Raw genomic sequence first — 18,190 nt, 5'->3', positions numbered from 1 at the left:
TGCATCCTAAAAAAATATGTAAAATAAATGCCAGACTAGGTCAGGAAAGAGAACATATGTGAGACATACTGGTAATACAGAACTTAAGCTTGGCCATAGTAATTTTGTATAGAAACCAGTATGTTGGGTTGGAAAGAAAAATGGCAATAGCAGTCTAGATTCTTGATGAGAAAAAATGAAAGTGGGAATTCCGCTCCAGGCCTTGGGTGATAATTCATATGAATGGGAAATCTTTAGACTGTATAGTAGAGAAAGAAAATACTCCAAAGTCCCCAGTCTAGTTCTTAATATAGAGACAGATATTTATGCACGGTAGTTCATTGTGACAGCTGATCCAAATCAGACAGAAACATTCTTCTAAGAAGCTAGGCAGTGATTAAAGAAGGCTAAGAGGAAAGTAAAACTGCAGCTTTTTGGACTATTGAGGTTCAAATCATTGAAACTGTGTAGGAATATGCCCTTTGTTGATGTAGTGACTAAATTATCTTTTGTCTCTTTAAAAAGAAAAAAAGCCTAAAAGTTCTCTTCTCAATTAGGTAAAAAGACACCTCATAGGAAATTGGGGACTTTACTTCAAACTTAAGGATAGCTAATTGGATAGAAGCTAGAAAGTCCTGCCTAAGTAATTTACTAGAAAAAGAAGAGAACAAAGGAATTGTTTTTGTTAGGTGTACCTCTAACTCAGGTTTTCTCTGTAAAGAGCTTTGTTATTTTGCCTTTTATTAAAACTTTTCTGTTTCCAACACTGCCACAGAAGCCATCCTGCTAATTTTATGCCATCAGAGGCAGCTGAGCCATCTCAAGTGTTATATAGGTTTCCAAGAGCTTATAAAACCTAACTCAAGGAGATCATAATATCACAACTAATTGGAACAAAGTCTCAATCCAACTGACACAATCTGAGGTGCAAAAATCCAGCCTATTTGTGACAACTGGTCTGATGCCAAAATCTCACTCCTTACAGATTATTCACTTCTGCCCAGGACAATTATATTTTCTCTGCTGCAAACTAAGTAAAACACCATTCTGATATAAAGTAGGATCTTTACAGGAAACAAACAAAAAAAGGTGGTTCTGTCAACATAGAAAGCAATAAAGTAAGAACATCTTTATCTAAAATGTTCTATTTATGTTGTAACCAGATGGGAAGCCTCATGTAATACACAGAATTCCATTAGTTTTTATGGTGTTATGTTGTTAAAGACTAATGTCCATAAGCACAAAGGAGGGGAGAAACAATGACAGATAAGTGAACCCTCAAAAGTTCATCACAGCAAATACAACCGTGACTTGACACCCCTCAGGGTCATTAGAAGGTGATGATGAAGGCATTGTCTGGGTGTGAAATCTACTGAGATGGGTCACCCCGAGAAGCTCTCTGGCTGAAGTGCATTACTGCCTACAGGGCATGAGATTCATTAGGGGATGCCTAGGGAAAAGCAGTTTGGGATTGTCGGAGATTTATAATATCAGGAAGCTTTTCTGAGAAGGCAAGGAGAAGGAAGGATCAAAGTGGATTGGATCCACTAGCATGGATAATAGAGTAAGAAGAGGATGACAGGGAAATGGGAATATGTGCTTAGACTCATTGCATGGTCCTGGGGACACAGAGCTGCTACAGCCTCACCTCTGCTTCTGGATTCAGCAATTCATAATGTGTGTTGCTATCAGATTGAGCAATTCCCAATGCATATTAAGAAAGACAGTGATGAACTGATATTCATTCCCTTTTAATTACTTCAGGTTGAGCTTACTGAAGGAAGACCAGAAAATCAGACAATGCTGTGATTTTCTCATTAACTATTGACTAAGTTCCAGCAATGCTTTGTAACTTTTAAAGAGCTACAGATGAGTAGTTTCAAGACAGTTAATAACCCACTTAGAAAAGTTACTGAAGAATCCCATCCTTTGGATTTATTGAAAACTACAACAGTGCTGGCTGATTTAATGGAAACCATCTCTATTCTGTAACATCCATGAGGAATGACACAAAGAAATATGTGAAGAGAGTACCAATGAAGAGAGTAACAAAAAGTTATTTTTCTAGAGGCTGAATGTAAAAAAGGAAATCAAAACTGGAAAATCAAACCACTAAGTGATTGAAACACTTAATTCGATCAGAAGTCAAATGATACACACCTTTCTCCTCAGTAGCAGCTGGAGACTGATCTTCCTCTGATGCCAGTGTTTCTTCCATTTCTTCACTGTAAATAAAAGTTTCTTTATCTTAAGACCATTACAAATATTACTAAAGCAAGTTGCAGATACATTAAATGTAAAGATGTGGAAATATAATTTTGCTTGTAAAAAATAAAAATCAGATGTATTTTATCATCTAAATTAATTTTCGTGTCTCATTGCATTAAAATGTTGGACTAATGAAAGGCTAATGGAAAAGCATTTAGAAAGAGATTTTACTGCCACCATATGTACTGATATAAATTAAATATTCCTCAAAGACAACAGATATTGGATTATTTCCTGTATATGATAACTAGTCTTAGTGTACTGCTTTACTTAATTTGTATGATAAATGCACTGATACCTTTAACACAGAGTGAGGCTAGAATTTTCTTGTGAGCATTTTATACATTCAGATATTTGGAATATTTTACCTTTCATCATCTTCTTTTGTTTCTAATGCTTCATGTGTTGGTGTTTCCAAACTCTTAGAATTATCTTCATTCCTACTGGCTAGGTATGCTCTGCGCAGCATACAGGCTCCTGCAGCATAATTGCATGACAGTAATGACTTTAATGCATCTGTATAAAACTAAAGTCATTGTGTTAGGAATATCAATTAATAAATTGTTGACAGATTTATTTTACAGTCAACAAAAAGTATATATACCACTGAAATGTTATGACGCTGTTGATTTATACAATTTTAGAGCTTTTTTCAATTTAAAGCACCCAAAAACTGAATCTGGAATATTGGAAGGTTATGAAGGCTATAAAAGGAGACAAAACTGAAATGATTTATCTTAAACTTTCATATATCATGTGTTACTCTGCCATTTATTATATTTGCAAGTGTACAAAGAATGCTGTGAAGAAACAAATGAAAAACATTCAAATAAAAATATAAATAATGTGCATACCTCTACTACTGCAGCTGTTTAGCAGAAATTAAGAGTATGCTGTTCCTACTAGGAACTCTACTGACTTACTTACTTTGAAAAACAGATTTATTTATGGCTGTGTGCTGAAACCTGTTTTCATCAGTGGACTTATGAGAGTTTAGACTAGGTCAGGGAACAGACTACAAAGTAATGACTCAAATCTGTGAAAATGTAAACTTCACAACTACATAATTATTTAAATGACAGAAACAAGTGGGAATCAAGTAAAGAGTCAACATAATTGTGCAAATAAAAAGAATAAAATGAAACAAAATAGCTAAATTCAAGGAAATGTATCCATAAGCAAAAAGCTACATTTTCAGCCAAATTTTTATACTACCAAGAGTATAAAACAGGTTATTCATATTATAGCAAGTAATTCAGAGGAGGTTTTGAGAATAAGTGGAAATGGCAGAGGTCTATACTGCAGGAAGGAAGCACATAATAGGCAAGCTCTAGAGAGGCCTTAATTTGAAAGCCTCTGCTATGAATTCCCAAATTCTTCCCTTCAGAAAACAAAAAATAAAAAAGAAAATATATTTTTTAAAAAAGGAGTAGTTACTGACCAGAAAAGAGCCAACCTTTTCTTCTATCCAACTAATTCACTAATTTGTTAAATTCTGAGAAGTGAAGAGAAATTTAATATAATTCTGAAAGCGTCTCTCCCACCGCACTGCTCTCCCTGCAGTTCAGGCTAGAGGCAGACTCCTGATGTTTATTATTTAGCACACAGTATTGACATTTCCTTACCATATGCCAACTACAGCAAGGAGATGCTTTTTGTGGTTGTAAGAAAGGACAATGCACTACGTTCCAGAAACAAGGTTCATGAACATCTCAATAAGCTTGGAATGGCTGGGAAGCAAAGATGAGGCATGGAAAACAATTTGCCTCTAGGTTCTTTCCAAAAGTGTCCGAGATGAAGTCTTGAATGATTGCTTCTGCAAAAACAGTTTTCTGACAAACACTGGACCTAGAAACTTCTCACAGAAATGTTCAGCCAGTATTTAGTCTCTGTATGAGCTCTGGCCACACTGAAACACTTTTGGTTACAAAATTTCACAAAGCTATGTGACTAAATTGTTTAGCTACTATTCCTGAGTTGTGAGGATGATTTGCTGATCAGTTGACATTCTTCTAAATTTGGGGTTTTTTAAATAAGAAATCTGTTCTGAGTAAACTGTGTAACCTTGCTTTTCTCAGGTTGATTTTTATATTCAGGGACAAGGGTTTGAAGATCTCTGGACCGATTCCAGCGCTGGGCATCTAATGAGTTGTCTTGAACTCTGTGTGAATAGACCCATCATGCCTTTCTTCAATGGAAGTTTCTGCCACTGAAAGATTTTTTGATAATGGACTGGGTTGAGCAGGTAATGATCAAACAATGCCAATGATCAATTAAACTTGTGGTGTGGTATGAATCAAGCAAATATGATCCATGAAGACACAATTTTACAAACTTTTAACAGTACATGAATATGTTCAGTTATTGATTCTTGGTGCCAATCTTCCTTTTGGCTGGAAAGAATAAAATAAAAATCCCTTACTCTGAATTCATAGATATGAAGACACTGTATCCATCTGGGTAGGAAGTTACTGGGGTTTATTTTTGATCCCAGAATGGAGAACAGGGTACCCCTGCATACAAGTATTTCCCCCCCTTGCCTCTTCTCTCAAGCTGAGAAATTTCATACCTCTAACCTAATTTTGCAAATGGGCAAACCAAGTCAGAGAAATTTGACCAAGAGCCACATTGCAAGGTGGTGGCCAGCCAGCCAAGAATAAAAAAATCTGATGCTACAAGAGTCTACTGGTATTTCCTGCTGGCTGTAAATAGGAGAAAAATGAAAACTGATTTAAAACGGGAGAAATCTTCTTTGCTGTTATAGCAAAGTATTCCTGGTTTAAATTCTGTGTAATTCCCTAACTCCAAATTGTAAGAAATTGTGGTTCTCTTGTTGATTCACTGGATGATTCATTCTCCAGACCCCAAAGCTTTATAAATGGGACATAACTACTAGTTTTTCTCAGAAGTATGTTTTATATACAGCTATCAACACAGAAAAAAAGAAAGAAAGTATAAAGTTGCATTAGGGTGCATTTACTAACCATCTTTTTCTGTATCCTTCAGACAGACAATAGTGTCAGGTAGAAGTCCTTTCTCTAATAAGGCTGACCAGTGGTCTTCTGACAGAGGGTAGTTATCCACTACCCACCCTCCTCTTTCTGGAGCATCAGGAAACCTGTCTTTGTTAGTCTTCATAAGCTGTTAGAAAATGTCACATTCAGGAATATAAAAAGACTTAAATGAGCTGTACAAAGAAGACAGCACAATACAAAATTACTTTCTAAATGCTATGATTTTTCCTTATTATTATTTCAGGTCAATAAAAAGTAAGACATTTATAACTTTGTATGTCTGAATGAAATGAGAAACATTTTAAACAAGAAGAGACTAATGTAATAGTGATTTTTTTAAGCTTGCCTATAAAGAATTTACATTCCAGTTTCAATAGTTACATACCATTGAACAAATTCAAAACATTTAAAGATTCTTGTATAGATCTTCATAAACAATTCTTTTCAAACTCTTACATCTGGTGTTCAGTTCTTTAACAGTGACTACAAATATAAGAATAGAGCAAGCAGACAATGATCTGTCAGATAATTCTCCAGCCGTTAACAATTTGTAGCTCAGGTAATTTAAAAGACAGAAATAACTTCTCTATAAGTGTGTGAATACATATACACATGCACACACATATTTTTATTATGTATAAAGGACAATAAAATAGTCCTCATTAGATTTGTCTTTCATTGTCTTCCTCAGTGTCTCCTCAATCCTATGTAAGCTTTTGGGCTATGTGATATAAATGAAACTGATGTCTCAAATGGGAAAACTAAGAACATATATGGATAATGCATAAACTGTTAGAAGCTCCTCTTAGGAAAAAAGTATTTTGCTACATACTACTTGTAGTCTCACCTCTGCAACTGCTTCCTCCAGTGCTTCAGCGTACATTTGAGATAACATTATATCTTCAGAGAATGACACACTTTTGGCTCCTTCTAGCATGGCTTGAACTTCTGGGTGGTCAGCAGTTATCTCTGGTATTTCTAACACCATAGATTTTTTAAATTAACTTCACAGAGAACTTTGAAATCAGGACTTAAATAAAGCATTATATCATAACTTCAGCACAGCATACATTTTAAACAATACACAATGTCTCTGAGAAAGAAACAAACACCAGTTCCAAATGCAGATGTAGAGTGTGTCTCATAAACTAAGATCTTGGTTTGCTCTCTCAGTATCAAAACCACAACATTTTTAACTGTACAGTATTTTCCACCTCTAAGCTAAATATTCTTTCAATATAAACAGAATGACATTTCTGTACCAGAATAATCAGGCATTTAGAGCATGCTAGAATTTCCATTTATTTGATTTCCCTTTGGTTCCTAAATCAAAAGGTTTACCAAACTAGTTTCTCAATCAATACAAATTTTAGATCAAAGCAGTGTATTTTAAACAATAAAGTAGCCTGTATTCCCTATGATGCACAAAACATTAATATTTTTCCACATTTTCTTATTAATTGCTGGCACAACAAGTATAATTATTTTAAAGCTTTATAAGAAATACTCACAGTTAACTCACAATTAACTTGAAAAATTCGGTGAAGAACTGTTTTAGCCAACTGCAGTACCTACCATGAGTGTAATTTGGAAAAAATGCCTTATTTAGTTTCTGTATTTATGTCAAGATTTTTCAATGATTGTATTGATACTTTTTACATGCACAAATGTACACATTTATCAGCTTATTTTTGCCAAGTTACAAGGTGCCTACAAAAGGAGCAGCATCTTAATAACTTCCTTTTGGTGCAATACAACAATTTCCCTTCTGCAAAAAAACTCAATGCAGCCCAAACCCAAACATCTCCTTATCTCTTAAAAAAATCTGAAACAATCTTATGCTACAAAAAGATATGTAAAGGAAAATACATCCTCTGTTTGTACTTCAGTTTTGCAATAAAATTTTTAATTAGGATTAATTTCTAATTAATTCTAATAGGATTAACATCCCTGTCCTCAAAAGTATTTACATAGTCAGGAATAACATTCCTGTCCTCAAAAGTATTTACATAGTCAGGAATCTAGAATGCAACACTGTTTAACTGTTTCAATTTTAGTGTCATAGCTCATCATTATTCTTACAGCAATGCCAATGATTTTTTATCACTGTCAGCACCAGTTTTGCAGCACTAGAGGAATATACTGCCATCTTGTTAGCTGTATCTACCAATGTAAAAGTCAAACACAATTCCTTGCTTAGATGAATAAGGCAAAATGGCCCCATTGTCCATTGGAACCCTAACTAGAGCTAACCATAAAAAGGCAATTCTAATTCAATGGAGTATTTTCATTTCAAAAGAAATAATTTTGAAAAGCATCCACTGAACTTCCTTGGAAAAAATACAAACTTTGCTTAAAAGATACTAAAATAACATATTATTTTCACCTTTGCAATATATTTATTGAATTTGTCAAACTGCAGAAAACTAGGCAGCTTAAGAAGCCTAAATGTGACCAGAGCTGGAGCAACTCATGAATGTGCCATCTGTGACAGCATAACTGGAAGGCTGCTCCAAAGTGAAAAATCTGTATATTGTGGATTCACATTAGTTCAGCTGATAAGCTGCTTTCTGGATGAGAATTTCATTTTTGCAGAGATTTAATTTGTCAGAAAGTCATTAAAATTGAATGTTTTCAAACAGTGTCAGTGAGACACAATTTCTTTCAGCTCAGAGTTCAGAAAACTCTTTTTGACATGGCCCTCAAATTCAAAAGATTTTTTTTTAATATGTATATTTATATATTTATATATATTTATATGTAAAAGCTATTCCCTAATAGCTATTACTAAGCTATTCCCTTCACTGCATGTTCTTTTAGTTCATATTTAATGCCCAGCAATCATAACAACTTCTGCAACTTTTTCAAGTCAAAGTGACAGCAACTGCTTCAGTTAAATGATGTAAAGCAAATAAGACAGCTTCAAAGACCACAGAACAGCTTATTCACCTGATTCTTCTGATTGTTCTTCTGATTCCAATCTATTTTTCACTGCTTCTATAGCCTTTTCTACTGCATCCTTTCGCAATTCCTCAGCTTGTTTCTCTCTTGATTCTTTATATTGTTGAAAGAGTATGTCCATATCAAGAACCTAGTGAAATTATTTGAATAAATACAAATATCACAGAAGACAAATATAGCATCTGGTCCAATATTTATAAAATAAAATGATTTTAGAAAAGCTCTGCAGATTTCAGAAAAATTTACATGTAATTCAAGTGCAGGGTTGGGGTTTTTTTGAAAAAGAAATTATTTTCCACTTGCATTTATATTTAATTATCTTAGATACAAAGTTATTTATAGTTTTCTAATACTAAGATAACTGCAATATAAGAGGATATATAAAAGTATTCTTGATCTGTAGCTACTTTTATAAAAAAAAAATTCACTAAAATACTATGTTTCCTCTGTAATTCCTATATTTGTAACTTGAATGTTAATAACATGACAAGAAAGTGCTTAACTGATTGCCAAGGCCCAGCTACCTAAGACATTTATGCACCTACCTTTCCATTATAATTGCGTGCAATTTCATTACAAATAGTTGTTCTTCCAGAGAAGGGAGGACCAAATACGAACACTTTACAAGGAGGAACTGGCATTGGAGGTAAGAGGTAAGGCCGTGGATTCAACACAAATTTGTTCAATGCCTCTTGGCAGGACAGCACGTACATTCTACCTAGAAAACTTAAAGCAGAAGAGAAGCTAGCAGATATAGACATCTCATAAAATAGATATGAAAATTAAGAGTGTCAAATTCCACTAACCTGACAGCAAACTCTGGGTTCCCCATTACAATGTCCCCTTCCTTTAGAGCCACGGGACACACTTGTCCCCACCTGCTCCTACGCCATCGGTATCTGGGTGCTATCAGCTTGTAAGATGACAGAGTCCGGAGAAGTTCATCCTGTTCATTAAAATAGTAATAATTGCAAGTGTCATTTTTGTCTGTAGCTACATATGCCTTTTTTATTAGACTTTTTTGAAACCTTTGGATGGAAAATAAGCTAACTTAAAAAGAAAAACACATAGTTTTTTGAACATTTAAATAAAAATTATTTCAGAATTGTAGAACTGTTTTAAAGAGAAATTACTTCATTTTTCAGGTCTGTTTAAAAGACCTGAAGGAAGGAATAGTAATTAAAGGAATAGTACTTAAAATAGTTCCTGTAGGCTTTATTTATTATTTTTAAAAGTTTGAAATGGTAAAGAGCCATTTATTGAAGACACAAGAAAATGCCTAAAATTTCTTCTAAAGGGTTTGAAAAAAGGACCATTATCTGTGTCAGGAAATAGCAATATTAAAGTATCTATTTTAGACATGCAAAAATATAATACGATAGGAATAAGTTTAATAGCCTTTTTTTAGAATGTGAATAGTGAGTGAATCCTAAAGTCATGGTGACTCTAAATTCAGAACAGTACAGACAAATGCTGGCTGTGAGGAGCTGCAGAAGAACTTTAAGAACCAATAAAGGCAGGCATTAAAACAGCACTTTTACACAGAAGCTATGAATTTTCACCGACTGTCACTACTCAGAAACAGATCCCTCTGTGAAAGCATTTTTTCAATGCCCAAGAGCAGTCAGAAAACCAACTTGAATGTTAGGAATGTTGAGCACAGAGAGAATAGATGATGAAGGTTTGTGTTTAAATTGTTTAAATATTGCCCTTGTCTTTACTGTAATGTGCCTCCTACTGCTCTAATCTCAGAAAGGACACAGCAAAATTGGATAACTTTCAGAAAAAGCTAAAAATAACTGATCAATCCCACAACAAGTTTGTTGTGCAAGGAGGAATAAAATTATACAGACTGGAATTCTTCAGTAAAGCCACATAAGATCAGGACAGAAATCTGAACTCATGAGTTATTAGAGGGCAGATGTAGAAAACTAAATTATTCAGTGACTTCTGCATACTGGAGGAAAGGCTGCAGGTTCAACACAAGGGGAAGCAATTCTGTGCATAATGCTCAGTCACAATGCAGAACTTTTTGCCCTGAATACTGTGGTTACTCAAAGCTTACACACAAGCTAAAACACACAAATTAACTAAATAATAACACACAAGCTAAAACACACAAATTAACTAAATAATAAATACAGATGACCTCTGACACAGAAAGTCTTTCACTTGTGAATTTGTTAAGAACTGAGAAAACAAAAGGGAAGGGAGGGGTATTTCTGAAAATGTGGGGTCTCCCCATTACACTTCCATTCATGTATTCAGAGTTTTGTTTCAGAAATAGGAAAGATGATCGGAACTAAATATAGGTGATGACATTCATGCAAAACTTCTGGCTTTCAGGTTTTTTGGAAGGGACATAAATTATAATTGCCACGATTCAGCAGAATTCAGCAGTAACTTGCCATGTTTCTAATTAATTACAGGAAAATAGAACAAATGTAATCTCAGTCAGGCAGAATGTTGCTATATTTGGATTAGCATGTTGATTCTTATTCAGGAAGAGTAGACTGAGCTAAGACACAGTTGCTGAGATTGTTATCCTTTGGCTAAAGTTTATTTCCTTGGAAGGAATTATTTTTTCCTCTATTACTAAAACAAACATTCTGTTCCAAGTTTTATTATAAATATTATGTAGTTTTTTTGGGAATCACAGGTTTTTTTTTATTTTCATACTTTTTAAGTGGACTTGAGTCCCAGAAAGACCTTATATTCTCATTTTTGAAAGGTCAATGCTTACAAAATGCTCTTCCTGTATGGTAAAACAACCTGTTTCACTATTGTGAAACAAAGATGCTATAATATAAGCTTACAGCAGAAAAGTAATTCTAGTTATTACAGTCAGTCACACTTCAGAAAAGAACACCTACGCCCTGCTTTCCATCCACTGTTTCTTCTTCTAGTTCACTTTGGAGTCTGATTACAGGAGCTGCATTTTGAACTTCCATAGACTCAAGTCGGCTTACCACTGTCTGGAAATAAAATAAGTCTTGATTTAGTACCAATCAGTGTGGGAATCAGAAAAACAGAAACTTCCACAGACACTGAAGGATTTGATCTGCAGCCTTAGAAGAAGCTAAGATTGATGTAAAAATACAATACACAGACATTAAGCAGAAAAATCGTAAACTTAAATTTCTATAGTTGTAGGTGAGAATATGCCTTAAGTAAGGGAGAAATTGTACTGAAAAGATGGTGAAGGGTTTATAATGTAAGGGTGTGGTTGTACAGAGTAAGCTAAGAGTTTAGAAGTTATAATAGAAGCACACATATATAATATGTGTGCCTGTGAGTTAGAAGTCCATTGGATACAAGTATCCACAGTGCAGTAGAAGTAAGTGAAGGTGATAGGTTAAAAAAGCAACATAAATCCTGTGGCAACTGTCTATTGGTTCAAAAATTATATATTGCCTTGTAACAAAGAAACTTGTGACTACTCTTGGGCTATGGCCGAATGCTTGCTCCTCTAAAATCGATGTTTATCTGAGCAATAAATTGTTCTTAGCTTGAAAATAGTCCCATCCCTTCATTTCTAGCAGCAACAATGATAAATCAGAACTGCTTTTGTCTTCAGAAGGGCCCAAAAAATCTATTTAAAATTGTAACTTATTATTTATATAACGGCTATGTAAAAACCAAGGCCCGGTTATTAACTCAGACTCATGCTAGTTATTGAGCTGAATTTTAAGAAGCTATTTGGTAGATACAGGCAGTGCAAAAGGCCAAATCACAGCTTTTCTGTCTCCTCATTACACTGTGAATCCCAAGCCTACTAAAGGACAAGACTGTGAAGGTTCCCCCAAGGCAGGGCAAGCACTCAGAGCAGCTCCAATTGGAAAAAGAGGCAAATCTCTTTGGGAAATCAGACTAGGCACATTCAGAAGCAATACAACTCTGGGTAGTTTATTTTGAAATGTATGTATACCACTGTCTACCAATGAGACTGAGATGATATTTATTTGAATAGTTTCCTGAATGTAATATTGATTGAATGCAAATATTCCTGAAATGAAAAAGCAAATTCTGTCATGTTTGGGCTAGTTTTATTATAGGCCTTTGCCTTACTTGTAGGTAAAATGGTTGGAATCATAACATAACTTGACTGCATTTAATATAAGTTTTGTGTTGCAACATTCACAAACAGATCATAAATGAGGAAATTGTATGTTCCAATGTTGCAAAATGACTGCTTATTTTTCCCATAAGGCCATTCATGTTAGAGTTAAACATACACTGAAATAATTAACTTAGAGAATTATAATAATACAATTTATTTCAAACTGGAGAAAATGCAGGAGAAGTTGACTTCCTACCTTGTCAAAAATAATCTCCTACTTAATTTTCAACCCCATACTCTCGGTTCTGATTTGAAGCAACTTTTAGTTATGAGGCAGAGGATAAGATTATTTATCTTCAAAATTTATCATTGCAGGTTTTTTAATAGGAAGAACGAGTAATCTGTATTAATTTACATTAATACAGATCAGAAAAAGCACTGAAATCAGATGGACATAATAGAAAAGTTTGTAGCCTGCCTGAAAATATTCTCATGTAACATGTATGTAAGTCTGGGAGCAGAGCAGTGAATCTTACAATAGAGGAAGGAAAGCAAGTATTTCAAAAGTCATGTTTTCTAAGAGTAAATGAATAGGTTTTAAACACAACTTAAAATTTTGCCCTCAGGAAAACAATCCACAGAATTGAGAAATTATTTTCTAGTGAAGGTTAACTTAGCTGGTGCATAGTTTACTTACCTCCAAGACAAGATCTAGTTCCTGACTTCCATCCACTTCAATAAGATATCGACAATCCTGGTAAGCCAACAATCCCTGATAAAGAACATGCCAATCAGTTGAGTATAGTTAACTAGATAATGACACTGAGGCTCATTCTCTTCCTGTTACAGATCAAAGGTTGGACTCCTGGGCACTTCAGCAAAATCAGGATTCATAGTATTAATGGTTTATAAAATCTTCTGGAGATTAACTTTTATGTGATGACAGATAAATACAGAGCTAATTCCAAAACTGGAGTTACAATGGCTTCAAAAGATAGCTTAGAAATTTTAGCTCAAATGCAAGAGAGCTAAAGAATATCAAGATACAGTAATATTTTGTGTATGAATTCAACTTTTGATTGTCTCACTACCTTAATTCTTTGCTGGAAAATGAAGACAATATCAATTAAAACATTTCTCAGAAATGCCAGCCAACAGTCCAATGTTTTAACTCCCAATTCCTTTAAAATTTGGACCATATATTTTACTTTTCCTGCTTGAAATTTTCACACTATTAATAATGTCTTAGACTAAAAAACTAGCCCATGTTGGCTGTTAATGCCTCTCTCTGAGGACTGAGAACACTCACTCCATTCCTGAAAAATGATGGTCTAACCTCAAGCCTAAGAGGTCCTATTGAAGGTGACTTTACACCTTTGCAGGTAATCTGTTCCAGTTCTTCACTATATTTATGGTCAGAGCTCATTTCCTGGCTCATTTCATCTAGTCTGTCTTCTATACTGTAAATTAAATCATCTGCTCTATCTTTGGTCCAAATAGATAATAACTAATTAATTCTTTCTAATACTCCTCTAAAGGGAGGATAATAGTTTGTATTTCTCTTATACACAATGGTCTTACAGTCTTACTAGTACATTCATATTATTTGAGTTTAAACAATAGCATTTCATTTATTGACTTTGTTTTGACTAACTAAACCCCCAAAGATGGCAGATTGTCTGAAGTACTGAGGTCTAGCCAATTATTTCACATGTTGTAGTTGTTCATTAGGTTTCTCCTCACTGCAGTATTCACATTTATTTCAGGTAATTTTAATCTCAACAATTTATCAAGACATCCAAGCGTGTTCTGCAAATTTCATTCTACCTATCTTCCTATCAGTGAAAACTGCACACCTTATAAACTTTTTGTTTCAGTTTCAACTTAATCATCTCAAACTCTGCCTGGGCCAATTGATAAAACCCTGTGTTCTTTTAATGTATTAGTGGACCACTAAGCATCTTCACCAATATATTCATTGCCAGTGAACCCTAAGTGAACCCTACCAACTAGAGGAATGTGTTGAAACTGTTGAAGTGTGGTATACATCCTAAAGTAATTTAAGAAATCCACATGAGATTAATGTGTAATGATTAAATGTTTTCCCCTTCACAGCAGCAAGAAGTTTGTTACTCTAGCAAAGACCATTACACCACTTTTACACAATTTTATCTATAGGTTTAACTAATCCATAGGGAAATTCAAAGGTATAAACTGTAATTGTCAAGTGGGCATCAAACATGAAGATTTTGCAGTTGCTTGTACTAAGAGATTAAAAACAACAACAACAACAACAACAACAACAACAAAAAACCCCCAAAACCAAAACAAAAAACTCCAACAAAACAAAATAAAAAACATACAGTAATTCCACTTTCCTGAACACAACAGGGAAAGAAACTGTCATAGCTTCAGAAATTAAATAAGTGGTAAAAAAAACTAATGGGCTAATTACTGTGTATATAAATCTGCAGGCAATGAAGCAGGTGAGAAAGGGAACCTATTGGAGTGAAGACAATGGATGCAGATTATTTATGGGATTGCATTCTGGAATGGACTCTGGTAATGATGATGAAATAATGGAGTCTTCAAATATTTCACTTACTAGATTTAGAAAGCATTTGTGGTGGCAGGTATGGGGTCACTTTTAGAAGTCAAAGCTGATTACTTTATCTTGACTGCAGAGTAGAAACAACACCTACAGATGACAACTTTGCATCACTGATTTCAGAATAAATTTCAGAATTTGGGGAAACATTGTAGCATGACCACCTCAATACAACAAATCTCAAACTAAAAAAACAATGAAAACAGTGCAAGATATTTTAAAAATCTTTTGTCATGCATAATCATATTACTTTGCTTTTTCTTACTTCTAAATGAGGACGTATCAGATCCTTGTATATTCCAATTCTTTTCTCTGCATTTTCAAGAAAATCTTCAGGCCTGTGCACTAGTTCATAAAAAGGATCTTTTTTTTTACGTGGACCTTTTCCAGTCTGCAAAACAAAATTTCAAGACACAGAAATAATGTATTAAAATAATTTTTGTCTTCACTGAAATTTTTTAAAAGTAGCTTTGGAGAGTATTGCAAAGACTATTAGTCCAGTGACTGCTGACCATGATCCTATTCTGAAGTGTTATTTCTATGAATGGAGAGCAGTGTACTTAGAACTTGGGTTGGTAAGTCTCTGCTCCCTATTATAAAAATTTAACCTGAATTAAAATCTAATACCTTCCTGAAAAAAGAGAAAATCCATTTGTAGTAGCGTAACATCAAAACCAGAAAACAAGTTAGTGGTCTGCAAATATTAATAAAAAAGTTGCTACAAAAAATTAAGAATTCTTTTAATTTGTCTAGATCAAGAAAAAGGCAGTGTAGAGCCATCCTTCTCCTCCTGATACACTTCTAACTTATGGCAGGAAACAAGATCAGTGAATTTTGAGTCAAAGACTGAGCCCAGGTTAAGCTATACAATGATCAATATTTGCTGTCACTAAAACCTACTATTTAAGTGTTACTCCACATCTCTTAAAGCAGGACAGAAATGGAATTAAGATTAATTTTGAGCAAAATAAATTCATAAGATAGTACAGTGATATTTTAGAAAATCAGAATTTTTTCTGCTTTGTCTAAAGTACACTGTAATATTTTGCACTGTTTAGAAATTAGCAATATTTACCTCATCTTCTTCTTCTTCTTCATCCTGCTCTTCTTCTTCTTCTTCTTCTTCTTCCTCTTCTTCTTCCTCTTCTTCTTCCTCTTCTTCTTCATCCCGATCTTTCTTTTTCTTACGCTTGTCAGCAACTTTAGGATCCCACTGATTCCTCTGATATATCACCCCTGAATCAGGGTTTTGCCTTTGTCCTGATATTCTTTGGAGTAACTCATGATCTGGACACTAGCAAGGAAAAATTAAAAGGAAATTGTGTTTATTGTACTGCTGTAACATCTTTTTCTTGGAGAGACAAAATTTCTATTAACTGGTCTACGAGTAACAGTATTTCATTATTGCCACAGTTAGCTAGAATCTCCCTTCTTCCTTTGTTTTTGATCTAATGAAAATAGTTACAATTCTGACATATCTGTGAAAACAGCTTAAATCCCCTGAAATCAAAAGCAAAGTTATTTCTTTGACTTTGGGGCAAGGATTTTTAATGTGTATTTAGTTTCAGTCCTTTTCCCAGAGGACATAGTGTTACTACATGAAGTCAAGAATTTAATTTTTCTTTCTGGTTTAGTTAGTATCACTCTTCTATTTGTATTGTTGCACGTGAATCTATACAACACATATTCTCAACAAGAGGGATTTCTCACTACATAGCATTAAAACAAAGACTGACTTTCTGAAAAAATCACATCTGCCCCAAAAGCAGGACAAGAATACGTCTTGTTGATGTTTTAGGATCTTTCTGAGACTACAGAAAAAAGGTCTGAAGTAGGCATTCACCAACTTTCATTATGCATGTTCAAGCAAATTAAGTCTTAAGAGTATGGGATTAAAACAAACACTGAGTTAAATCTGCAAAGTGATAGAGTTGGTCCATACCCAGAGGCTTAGCATCTGGAAAAACACATAGATGTGCCAACTAGAATCAAAATCCCAGGAAGAATGGAGCACATCACCAGAGGCTGACTATTCAGAACCCATTCATTCTGCACATTCAAAGTAGAAGACAAAACCAATCTAGTTGATTATAAATAAAACACTGCTAGAGGAAGGGCCTGAAAGTGTGTTCATGACTATACATATGGTTATTTTTTTCAGATGGAGTCTGGCACAGTTCAGTGTGGGCCATCTAGAACCCTCCCCAGTGAACAGCTGGGCACAATCTGGAGAGTGGCACAGGCCTTGGGCCTTTCCCTGGGGGCAGTTTGGGCACTGCCATGCCATTCTGACTAACAGCTTAGCAGTGTTTGGCCAAAGCAGCTGGCCCGAGGTCTGAAGAGACCCTCTTGCCTTGTTTTGCTTACTAATGTGGACATAGCAAGCAACTCCATTCTTTTAAGTTACACTGAGAAAGTCCTCTAAATCCCACACTAACTATGGCTTATGTTTCTCTGGTTATATCAGAGTAATTTCATAAAATATCTAGTATGTCACATCACTGCTCATGAAGAAATTGCGATTTGTAAACAAGATGAATTAATAATTAAGCAGTTTCACAATTAGTGACTGAAAAATATAACTATTTTCTAACTACTTTCTAACTTCCATATGTGAGAAGTTTCTTCCTGCATTACACAAGTGGCAAATTACATGTGTCCAAAATTCCATCATAATAATGTAATTCAAAGATTCTCTTTCTTAAAAACCTCTATCTTCTAATTGGTGGAGGTGCAAAACCTGTAACTGCTACTAAAGTTCTAGGACATGTTCATTACCTCATCAATGCTTATAATGGAACAAACCAGCAAACCTCTATTCCAATATAAAGAGAAGAATTTATCATTCCTCAATAAATTCTGTACTCAAGTATACAGAGGAAAATATTATATTTGGCATGCATATGAGTCTACTAATAATTAGGAAAAATACCAGGAAGTTATTGAAGATGACATTACCTTAATGGTAATCAGGAAATCCGGTTTTAATTTTAGATTCCTTATTTTCTCTATTTGTTGTGGAATAGTCATGTATTCCTCCGAGAGAGAAGGAAATCCAGTGAGAACATAACCTGCCAAATACATGTAATTGAACATATTTTAATAGGGTTTGTCAATTACAGAGCTATTTATACTCATCTCCTTTAAACAATGCATGTAGTGGTACAATTTTAAACCACATACATGACACAACACTATTAAAAAACCTGTGCACTCATGTCTGCTTCAGATGAAATACAGACACAAAAAGTGTATTGTTTTCAGCTTTATGGAGTACTCTCAACATATGTTAATTCAATT

At 34.4% G+C, this 18,190-nt stretch overlaps 1 protein-coding gene across 6 annotated transcripts in view; it reads right to left on the bottom strand.

Annotated features, from left to right (window-relative positions):
• Positions 1-18,190, bottom strand: part of AK9 (adenylate kinase 9) — a 59,124-nt gene that overhangs the window by 31,969 nt on the left and 8,965 nt on the right. For 5 of the 6 annotated variants that reach the window (XM_058021392.1, XM_058021393.1, XM_058021387.1 and 2 more), the window contains exons 6-17: positions 17,849-17,961; positions 15,966-16,184; positions 15,156-15,281; positions 12,980-13,054; positions 11,096-11,197; positions 9,029-9,168; positions 8,768-8,948; positions 8,211-8,352; positions 6,109-6,239; positions 5,232-5,388; positions 2,616-2,724; positions 2,140-2,204 (exon numbers count right to left, since the gene is read on the bottom strand). In XM_058021392.1, coding sequence (XP_057877375.1) covers positions 2,140-2,204; positions 2,616-2,724; positions 5,232-5,388; positions 6,109-6,239; positions 8,211-8,352; positions 8,768-8,948; positions 9,029-9,168; positions 11,096-11,197; positions 12,980-13,054; positions 15,156-15,281; positions 15,966-16,184; positions 17,849-17,961 — 1,560 coding nt within the window. The remainder of the gene's footprint in view (positions 1-2,139; positions 2,205-2,615; positions 2,725-5,231; positions 5,389-6,108; positions 6,240-8,210; positions 8,353-8,767; positions 8,949-9,028; positions 9,169-11,095; positions 11,198-12,979; positions 13,055-15,155; positions 15,282-15,965; positions 16,185-17,848; positions 17,962-18,190) is intronic. The other variant, XM_058021389.1, reaches the window with a different exon arrangement.

This window comes from Melospiza georgiana, chromosome 3, assembly GCF_028018845.1.
Source record: "Melospiza georgiana isolate bMelGeo1 chromosome 3, bMelGeo1.pri, whole genome shotgun sequence".
NCBI lineage: Eukaryota > Metazoa > Chordata > Aves > Passeriformes > Passerellidae > Melospiza > Melospiza georgiana.
Note: the sequence above shows the minus strand (reverse complement) of the source record. Positions and strands in the feature narration are given on the sequence as shown.